General features: G+C 37.3%; 1 protein-coding gene and 1 long non-coding RNA gene across 2 annotated transcripts in view; one reads left to right on the plus strand and one right to left on the minus strand.

Annotated features, from left to right (window-relative positions):
- Nucleotides 654-10,377, plus strand: part of LOC109345164 (protein DJ-1 homolog D-like) — an 11,852-nt gene continuing 2,128 nt past the window's right edge. Inside the window, exons 1-4 of the mRNA XM_019583987.1 lie at nucleotides 654-789; nucleotides 877-993; nucleotides 1,876-2,316; nucleotides 2,546-2,908. Coding sequence (XP_019439532.1) covers nucleotides 736-789; nucleotides 877-993; nucleotides 1,876-2,316; nucleotides 2,546-2,908 — 975 coding nt within the window. The 5' untranslated portion in view covers nucleotides 654-735. The remainder of the gene's footprint in view (nucleotides 790-876; nucleotides 994-1,875; nucleotides 2,317-2,545; nucleotides 2,909-10,377) is intronic.
- LOC109345166 lies at nucleotides 2,826-10,371 on the minus strand. Its single transcript, XR_002107398.1, has 2 exons — nucleotides 4,759-10,371; nucleotides 2,826-3,100 (listed from the first exon to the last, which is right to left on the minus strand). It is a non-coding gene; the product is annotated as an uncharacterized LOC109345166 (long non-coding RNA).

Consider the following 10,377-nt stretch of genomic DNA (forward strand, 5'->3'; position numbering starts at 1 on the left):
GTTATAAAAATAAGAAGGAAGACACAATTAAAAAAATAATATGGGGCATGTAATGAGAATAGATGCATCAGGTTATATATATTTTTTTTTGTAGAAAATAGGCAAGGGCAAAATAGGAAATTATAAATTACTCCATGGTGGATGATTATACCATGTTTTAGCTTTATAATAAGTATAAAATAAATATAGATTATGATATATGTTATATTATTTTTAGTTTTTAGTAATACTTTTAGAGTGTAATATTTATGTATCGATAATGTCAATATTTATATACTATCAATATATTATCCATCGTTCATTTGTATTATTTTTATTCAAAAGTGAATGATAAATGAAAATAACTAATAAATGATATATAGACAATATAAAGAATTTGTACACTATGATATATCTTTTTCTTATATTTTTTTTATAGAAATGAATTAAATATAATACATATTATAATTTTAGTTGTTGAATTAATGTCACATACTTAGGTGAATAAATATTAATTATATTAATTATTGAGAAAAACTTGTATGTATTGAAAGTATACATGTTTTATACCTATTGCATTATTTGTAAAAAAGTAATACAAATAATAATGTATAATGAATTATAAATTCTTAGTCTGTATTTATTTTACACTTTCATTATTTATGTGCTAATGAAAGCTTTGTACTCGACATAAGAAGGGGTTACTCAGTGTTGACATTCACATAATCTCTTCCACACAAATTTCCACTATCAGCCATGGCTCCCAAAAGGGTTCTTCTTCTTTGCGGTGATTTCATGGAAGACTATGAAGTACGTTCAATTCACTCACTTCTTTTTCATTCACTTCCTTTTCTCATTCCCTCTCACTAATAACATCTCCATCCTTTTCTGTTGCAGGTCATGGTTCCGTTCCAAGCATTGCAAGCTTATGGTCTCACCGTCGACGCCGTTTGCCCCGGAAAGAAAGCCGGTGATGTTTGCCGCACCGCCGTACATCAACTTTCCGGTTATCAGGTCTCTGTTATATTCACAGAGCCTTGTTTTTTCTTTTATGAGTTTGGTTTTTGTTAAATTCTGTTCCTAATTATTGATATATGTAGTTGATTTCATCTGATTTTGATGTCTAATTCAATTCACATTATTGGAAGTAAAAGCTTATTATAATTAAACAAGGTTTAAGTTGTTTTGCAAATCAGTTTTTATTTTTGGAAAGTTTTGTGGATGAATTTAATTAATTGATTAATTTTGATATTTTGCTTTATTAGTCTTACTTAACATAGTTGAATGGATGCTCTTGCTTTTACTTTATTCAGGACCTGTGAAAGAAAACATGTTTGGTTCTTCATTTTCATTTCTGATTTTTGGAAATGAAGTTCATGTTTTTTTTAAATTCTAAGTCAAACAAAACATCATTTCCAGAGTTTTCAGCAATCACACAGTACGATTTTTGCTATTTTAACCAAAGTTACCCTCTTCTTTCTTATTTCATTTTTTTACAAATAGAGAAAAATGATCAACCGCAATAGAGATGTTTGATACTGAAAATAGAAAACATAACTAATATACAGGAATATGTTTTATAAAAGATAAGAAATAGCAAATAATTTTCAAGAGCAATAGCAAGAAAGTATTTTCTGAAACCAAAAACACCCTACATTGTCATTTCAAATAATTAACATTAAAAAACAAATCAAATTGGCTCATATATTGAACAAAGTTTTTTAGTGCATTTTCAAAATCTAAGCAGTTGTTACCCATAACCATAGAAACTGTAAAAAGTATCATTTAATCTAGTCAATTCCCAAAATAAATTGTGGTTCTAAACATATTCTTAGCGAGCAATGTGTCCTGGGGTTTTAATTTTGTTTGAGTAATGCATTTTTTGGCTGATTTCAGACTTATTCTGAGACTCGTGGTCACAATTTTGCTCTCAATGCAACTTTTGATGATATTGATGCCACGAGCTATGATGGGTTGGTGTTACCGGGCGGAAGGGCACCAGAGTATCTTGCTCATATTCCTGGTGTTGTTGAACTGGTGACCAAGTTCGCAGGTTCTGGAAAAGCACTTGCTTCCATTTGTCATGGACAGTTGATTCTGGCTGCTGCAGGAGTAGCTAAAGGTCGTAAGTGCACAGCGTTTCCTGCTGTTAGACCGACACTGATTGCTTCTGGTGCTCACTGGGTTGAACCTGATACGAATTCAGCAACAGTGGTGGATGGTAATCTCATTACTGCAGCTACTTATGAAGGGCACCCAGAGTTTATTCGGCATTTTGTGAAGGCATTAGGAGGGAACATAAGTGGCTCTGATAAAAAAATCCTCTTTCTTTGTGGGGTAGGTTGAATGTTTTTTATGTTGCTGGCAGTTGAAAATCATGGGATGGATACTGCTTGCCTTTCCTTTTGTTTTGGCATGACTGGCTGTAGAAGTGGGAATTTCCAGGCATAGAGTTGATCAGTACTTAGTACCAAAGATTTTCTTTTGCATGCTTCTGGAGTAAAACATTTGACATTTGTTGCTAGTGCTGATTGATGAGTTTATGTTTTTAACATTCTTATTGCAGGATTACATGGAGGATTATGAGGTGATGGTTCCTTTTCAGTCTCTTCAGGCTTTAGGGTGCCATGTTGATGCAGTTTGCCCCAAAAAGAAGGCTGGTGAGACCTGCCCAACTGCCATTCATGATTTTGAAGGAGATCAAACTTATAGTGAGAAGCCTGGGCATGATTTTGCTTTAACTGCTACCTATGGTGATGTGGATGCTTCAAGCTACGATGCTCTTGTCATCCCTGGTGGTAGAGCACCTGAGTACTTGGCTTTGGATGAGTCAGTTATTGCTTTGGTGAAGCATTTCACTGAAAGCAAGAAGCCAGTTGCATCTATCTGCCATGGTCAACAGATTTTAGCTGCTGCTGATGTTCTGAAGGTATTATTACTGTAAACTCATTACTCATCAGAAGCAGTGTTATATTAACAAGCAGTTGGACCGGTTTGACAAAAAATGCATGAATTTTGTGTTGTTGTTAGAGTCATGTCCTTAAGTAAATTGTGCAATGTTGTTATTGATTGTACTTTTATATATTAGCATGATCTAAATTTTCATATTAACTTCATCATACTTTAGGCTTTGTTATCAATCGCATAGTAGTTAAGATCACGATTTAACTCGTGGGATCGGTAGATCTTACGAGTTTTCAAGAGCTAGTGAGTCGCGTGCTCACTCTGAATGCAATCTCACCACTACCAGTGAGATCGCCGAGGAAGATCGCAGGATCGTAAAATCGCTGACTCGTTGTGATTTTATGTTTTTATGGCAAAAACCCTAAATTACAAAATTCATCTTTTAAACTCGTATAGAAGGGAAAACTCATGGCCCAAAATCATTTGACCCACCCAAAATTCTTCTAAATCTCTCTTTTATGTTATAATGTGTAATGGGAGAAAAATGATATTCACTTTGTTGTCTTTGTTATGTTCTCTCTCTTCTTTTTTATGTAATTTTTTTGTGTTATGCTTTTCTTAAATTTTGCTTTATACATGTCAATGTCAACACTCAGGTTGACTTTTGTTCCACTTTCCACATACATACTATTACAATATACGTGTAGGTTACATAAAACATGAAGTTTCCACCTAAAACATCATGTAGCTACATGATATTTCCACATACATATTATATTATTTGTATGTAATTAGGTTCTGATACTTGTTGGTGTTTTTTGCAATTAAACACTTTAGTTGATTATGTTGATGTTAGTTTTATAATTATGTGAGACTTTATACTTTTGTATGCATATATTTTGATGTTGGAAGTGTAAGTTTAAAAGGTGTTACTTGTTAATTTTGTTATTTATAGCAATGGAGAAAGTTGAAGATGTTATTATCCTCTGTATATGTATGTCTAAATATATTAATATTTGGTAGGATCTTACGATCCGTGTTACGATCACACTTTTTACGTTTTTATCTACCCCTTCCGATCTTACGTAAGGTCTCGATCCTGTCAAGAGAGATCAATCGCACGCGATAGCGGTGAGATAGTGGTGTTATGGAGGCGCAAGAGGTTGAAGAAGAGTGAAATGCTGAAACCCTAATTTTTTTTAATGGAAAAAGTCTTTTTTATCCTTACTTTTTTTTTATTGTTAGTCTTTTGGGTTTTCTGATTTAAAAAAAACTCTTTCACTTCTCTCTCATTTAATTTCTTTCTCTTTCTTCTCATTTAACTTAATTTAATTTTCCTCTATTTTCTCCCCCCTCTGTAAAACTAAAGTTCTTCATTTTTTCTCTCTCACTTAAATCTGTTTCATCTCTTCCTCTCTTACATTGAACAAATTCTATTCCTATACTTTCTTCACTAAAACATAACTCTTTCATTTTTTCATCTCCTATAATTTGAATTCACTTTATTTTTATACATCTTCCTTAAAACATAAAACTCTTGGTGATAGTGTTGACTATTGAAGAAAGTCTAAATTTGTTTTGCTAAAGCCTTAGAGGCTTAATCTGTATGTTTTGAGGCCTTAAAGTTAGAGCTTAAATTATTTTACACTTATAATAAAGCCTTAAAGGCTTAGACTTATTTTGGTTATATGTTAGGAATGTTTATTTAAGGTATATCTTTAATTTCATATATGATAGTATTTTTGTGTATTTATAAGTATAGACTATAAAATAAATACTTTGATATATTTTTTTAGTTGTAGTGGCTATCCCGCTACCGCTATCCCGCTATAGTGTTTTTAGGGTCGTCCGCTATCCGCAATTGACTACCTAGACTTTAGGCACATGCCCTTTTTAGTTTCAGTTTTCATCAATGCTTTTTGAAAGATATTATTTTTCAAGTTAAGATTGAGCAATCTATGTACTCAAGGCACAATTTGATTGTACTTTCTTATTCTGGTGTCATCTTTTCCACCTTTGGTGCTTCAATTACCGCAACCTTTAATGGTGAAGTTGTTTCTGAATTTTATGTCATCCCAGCTTTTCTCTCTATCTTCATTCTAGAGTAGCTTGTTATTTTGCTATATGTTGATAAAAAGCAAATGCCCTTCTCAGACTTACTTTCTAGTTAGTGCGGATTACCGAAGCATGTGTCTGGTTGAGATTAATTTTTCCAAAAAACATCCAATGTAGGTCCAAATAAGCCTGATTCCACAGCTCAAGGTGTTTGGAAAAATTATAATCAGAACACTGCAACTGTTTTTGGTTGAAAATAGGCATACTTTTTTAAGCATCACTATTGGGCATTCAAATTACTTGATAATCTGAACTCTCAAAATCTATGCAGCCAACTTCAATATGGTGTCATCTTCTGCTGTATTTTTTGTTCACGAAATGCTAGCATGGTTTTTAACATTGTTACTCTAATATTCTTTTGAAGTAGTTTCCCACTTTGGTGGCCTACTCCATTTTTTACACCGGGTTTTTTTTCCTTAGATAATTGGATTGCAAACCTTTGGTATCTTCATCAAATATTTATCTTTTCTCTTCATCTATCTCCATTAAGGAATAGAAAGAATGAGATTATATATAATTAATAATAACGAACTTAAATACATAGGGCACTGGACAGATGATAACTAAAACACGAACTCTATAAATTGTGCTTCTTTTGGTGAGCTCTTCTTTCTTTGCATCTATTAGGAATTGATAAAATGTTTGGTCATTTGTGCGTCCCTCATTTTTTGTCATTGGTGTGTATCCCTCATTTTATCATAGAAATTCGACAAAGTTTTACGTTGGTTGTTGATGGACCTCCAATCAGGAGGGTATACCAGAGAAAAAGGAAGAAGGATCGGGGTAAAATGAGAACAAGTGAAGAAAGGGGATTTGTTGCACATGGTAGTAAGTAACTACACACGTGGCAGAAAGAGAGAGGGAGTCCAAATTCTAGGAGGTGCATATGAGGAGGAAAAGGAGGTTGGAATCAGGGGGAATCATTTGGAGAGAATTGGGGTGACGTCTGTCACAGGAAGGAGGGAATTGTTTCCCTTGTCACTGTTTTCTTTTTATCATCATACCTTGATATTTCCAAATCTTGCAATCAGAACTTTTACCCACTTTCAATAGAATATTCTGCACTGTTTTATTTCTAATTCCTTGCCTTTTCTTTCTTACTATTAGCTGGTTCCTATCAAGTTGGTATCATAGCTCCCGATCTTGGGAGCCTCTGGATGGTATCGACGAGAATAGAAAATAGATTGGAGAATGTGAAGAAGAGATTTGAAGGGATGCAAAATTCTTTTCAAGAAACATTGAGACAACAAATGGAAACATTAATGAGAACGGTGACTGCGCAATTGGAGGAGAAAGTAGGAGAAATAAGGGGGTTGGGCCGAGAAGGTGTGGGAGAACATAGTAATCGGGAAGAGAGAAACCATAGGGATTGGGTACGGGGCGACGAGGATACTAGGAGAGGAGAAAGAGTGAAGAGGGTAGAGGTTCAGTATTTCACCGGAGAAGATCCCCATGGGTGGGTATATAGGGTGGAGCGCTATTTTGAAATTAACAGGATACCTGATGAGGAGAAGGTTGATACCGCCGTAGTTTGATTGGAGGGGAAGACTTTAAATTGGTTCCAGTGGTGGGAATCAAGGATGGTTGCTGCCGTGAGATGGCCCTTATTCCGGCTAGCCTTGATGAGTCGGTTTCAATTAGCATCGTTGGCGAACCCATATGAAGTGTTGATGGGGTTGAGACAGAGGGGAACAATCATGGAGTATAGGGAGGAATTTGAGCTTCGGTCGACACCTCTTCGTTTTGCTGATGAAGAGTTGATGAAAAGAGTCTTTATGAATGGCCTTAAGGAAGATGTGAAAGCAAAAGTAAGGATGACAGGGTCGGGAGACTTGAACGAAATTATGGAGATGGCGCAAAGAGTAGAAGAGAGGAACCGGGTTCTGGGCGGTCTCATGGGTACCCGAACTAGAGCATTGGATTCGGGTTTAGTAAAACATCCTTGGTTGGGCGTTGGGCCGAGGCCCAAGATTTTAAGGAATTTCCTCATGAAAATAATGTAGCCTTCGGTCACAAAGAAGCCCCAAAATTCCAATCTGGGAAATCAGAGAACACTGAGGCAAGGGGAGGCACCACTGCTCGCGAAGGTGAAAATTACGGGGGAACTCAAAGGGGAGTGGGATTTAGAAGGCTGACCAAGGAGGAAGAAGAGGAGAAGAAGCTTGTGTTTCCGATGTGACGAGAAATATTTCCCAGGGCACGTCTGCCGTAACAAACAACTCCATCTCATTTTGTTGGGTCAAGATGAAGAGAATGAGGAAGAAGAAGGGTTGGCAGAGGAGGCTGTAGGAGAGTTCAATCTACATCTGAACCTGAGTAGCATTGCCGGTATGACATCGAAAAATTCGCTGAAGTTATAGGGAACCATTAATGAGAAAAGAGTCATTGTTATGGTGGATTCGGGGGCCTCACACAATTTTTTAGCACCAAACATAGTAGAAGAGTTGAAGATCCCCACTAAAAATACGAAGGGCTATTATGTTGAAGTTGGGAATGGCCAACACCTTGGTAGTCAAGGGATTTGCAAGGGTGTGGAGCTTAATCTTCCAACCTTGAAGGTGGTACAGGATTTCTATTTGTTTGAATTAGTTGGGGTGGATGTTATCCTAGGGTATGAATGGTTGAAAAGCCTCGGGAGATTCACTGCTGACTTGGGACACTATTTGTTGGAGATTCAAGATAAAGGGAAGATCATCGAAGTGAGGGGAGATCCTGCTTTGTCCAGAACTATGGCATCGGTTAAAGCTATTATGAAGGAGATGAGAAATGAAGCCGAAGCTTATTATGTGTAGTTTGGGATGATGAGCATGATGTGTTCCTCGGAACTGGACATCCCCGACAGTATCCAGCCCCTCATCAAGGAATTGCCACCTCAAACGGCGTGTGATCATGCTATTGTGTTGAAAGAAGGTGCTGAAATTCCAAACATACATCCTTATCGTCATCCTCATAGTTACAAGGCAGAAATTGAGAAATTTGTAAGAGATATGTTAGATGCAGGCATGATCAGACCCAGTGTGAGTCCGTTTTCGAGCCCATTGATTCTGGTTAAAAAAATACGGGGGATGAAGATTTTGTGTGGATTATAGAGCCCTCAACATTACTGTACCTAACAAAATCCCAATTCCCATAATAGAAGAATTGTTGGATGAGTTAGGAGGTGCAACTCTTTTCTCTAAATTGGACCTCAAATCGGGGTACTACCAGATTCGGATGAAGGAAGAAGACATTCAGAAAACTGCATTTCAGACTCATGAAGGTCACTATGAGTATATGGTGATGCCATTTGGGCTCACTAATGCACCGTCAACTTTTCAAGCACTAATGAATGATGTTTTTTGGCCGTACTTGAGGAAGTTTGTGTTAGTTTTTTTTATGACATATTGGTGTACATTAATGACATGGCAACTCATTTTAGTCATTTGGAACGAGTTTTTCAAACTCTAAGAGAACACAAGCTATGGGTTAATTATAAAAAGTGTTGTTTTGGAGCTGGTCAATTGGAGTACCTTGGGCATCTTATTTCCGACAATGGTATTCAAGCTGATCCAGACGAGATTTCAGCCATGAAGCAGTGGCCAGTACCGAAAGATATACAGGGTTTGAGAGGATTTCTTGGACTAACGGGATATTATAGGCGCTTTATCAAAAACTATGGAATTATGGCTCGTACTTTATCACAATTGTTGAAGAAAAATAAGTTCTTCTGGTCCACAGACGCTCAGGATGCTTTTGAAGAATTAAAACTCGCCATGGCGTGTTTACCTACTTTGGCGCTGCCGAACTTCACTATACCTTTTGAATTTGAAACCGACGCGTCGGGTATTGGCATAGGCGTGGTCCTCATGCAACAAGGAAGACCCTTAGCTTTTGTGAGCCAAGCACTTTCATAAAAAGCAAAGCTTAAGTCAGTGTATGAAAGGGAGTTAAGGCAAATGTTTTTGCAGTTCAAAAATGGCGGCAATATTTGTTGGGACACCATTTCATTATCCGAACAGATCAGAAAAGTCTCAAGTTTTTGTTGGACCAGCGTGTTTTGGCAGGTGAGCAATTAAAATGGGTTACCAAATTGATGGGCTTTGATTTCGAAATCCACTACAAACCCGGTTCTAAAAATAGAGTGGCAGACGCTTTGTCTCGGGTCATGGAGTACAAATCCACTTCTTTGGTGACCAATGTCGATCTGATAGAGTTGGCTGAGGAAGTTTTGGGGGATGACAAATTGAAACAACTCCTCCAGGAAGTTGTCCAAGATCCTAAATCCCATCCTTTCTATTCCCTTTCAAAAGGGTGCCTTTGGTATAAGGGTCGATTAGTTTTGCCTACTCAATCTGGCCGTATTCCACTACTCCTTGAGGAATTTCATGCCTCCTCATGGAGGGGGTCACTTGGGGGTGGCCAGGACCTATAAAAGATTAGCTACGGTTTTCCATTGGAAGGGTATGCGACGGGACATTGCCAAATTCGTTGCAGAATGCACCGTGTGCCAGCAAAATAAATACCAAGCTATGAAGCCAGCGAGACTGATTCAACCTCTCCCAATCCCTAACCATGTTTGGGAAGACATTTCCATGGACTTCATTGGGGGGTTACCCAAGACAAAAGGAGGTGATATGACCATGGTAGTTGTGGACAGATTGAGTAAGTTTGCTCACTTTATCCCCCTACTTCATCCATACACATCTAAGGAGGTCGCTTAGGTATTTGTTAAAGTTGTTATTCGTCTGCATAGTTTTCCTAGCTCAATTGTGTTGGATCGGGATAGAATCTTCCTCAGTTTGTTTCGGAAGGAACTGTTTCGGTTGGCAGGTACCAAGCTCTGTTTTAGCTCCGCATATCATCCTCAAACGGATGGTCAAACGAAGGTAATTAATAAAACCCTGGAAACATATTTACGCTGTTTTGTTACAGAACATCCCCGGAAGTGGCTGAAATGGTTGTCGTGGGCAGAATTATGGTTCAATTGTTCTTTTAATGCCTCTATTAATATGTGCTCATTCAAGGTATTATATGGGTGTGACGCACCTGCGATCATTCCATTTCGTAATGAAGGCACTATTGTGGCTGTTGTTGATACATTGCTTTCTGAACGTGACAATATACTTGATGAGCTTAAAGCGAATTTGGTGAAAGCTCAACAACGTATGCGTGACCAAGCTGATCAGAAGAGACGTGAAGTAGAATTTCAAATGGAGGACATGGTCTATTTAAAAGCTCAACTGTACAAGTTGCGCTCCTTAACTCAAAAGGTAAATGAGAAGTTGAGCCCTCGCTTTTATGGACCCTTTCTGGTGTTGGAAAGCATCGTAGCAGTTGCCTATAAACTACAGCTCCCGGATTATTCACTGGTACACCCTATTTTTCATGTGTTGCAATTGA

This window comes from Lupinus angustifolius, chromosome LG04, assembly GCF_001865875.1.
Source record: "Lupinus angustifolius cultivar Tanjil chromosome LG04, LupAngTanjil_v1.0, whole genome shotgun sequence".
Lineage (NCBI taxonomy): Eukaryota > Viridiplantae > Streptophyta > Magnoliopsida > Fabales > Fabaceae > Lupinus > Lupinus angustifolius.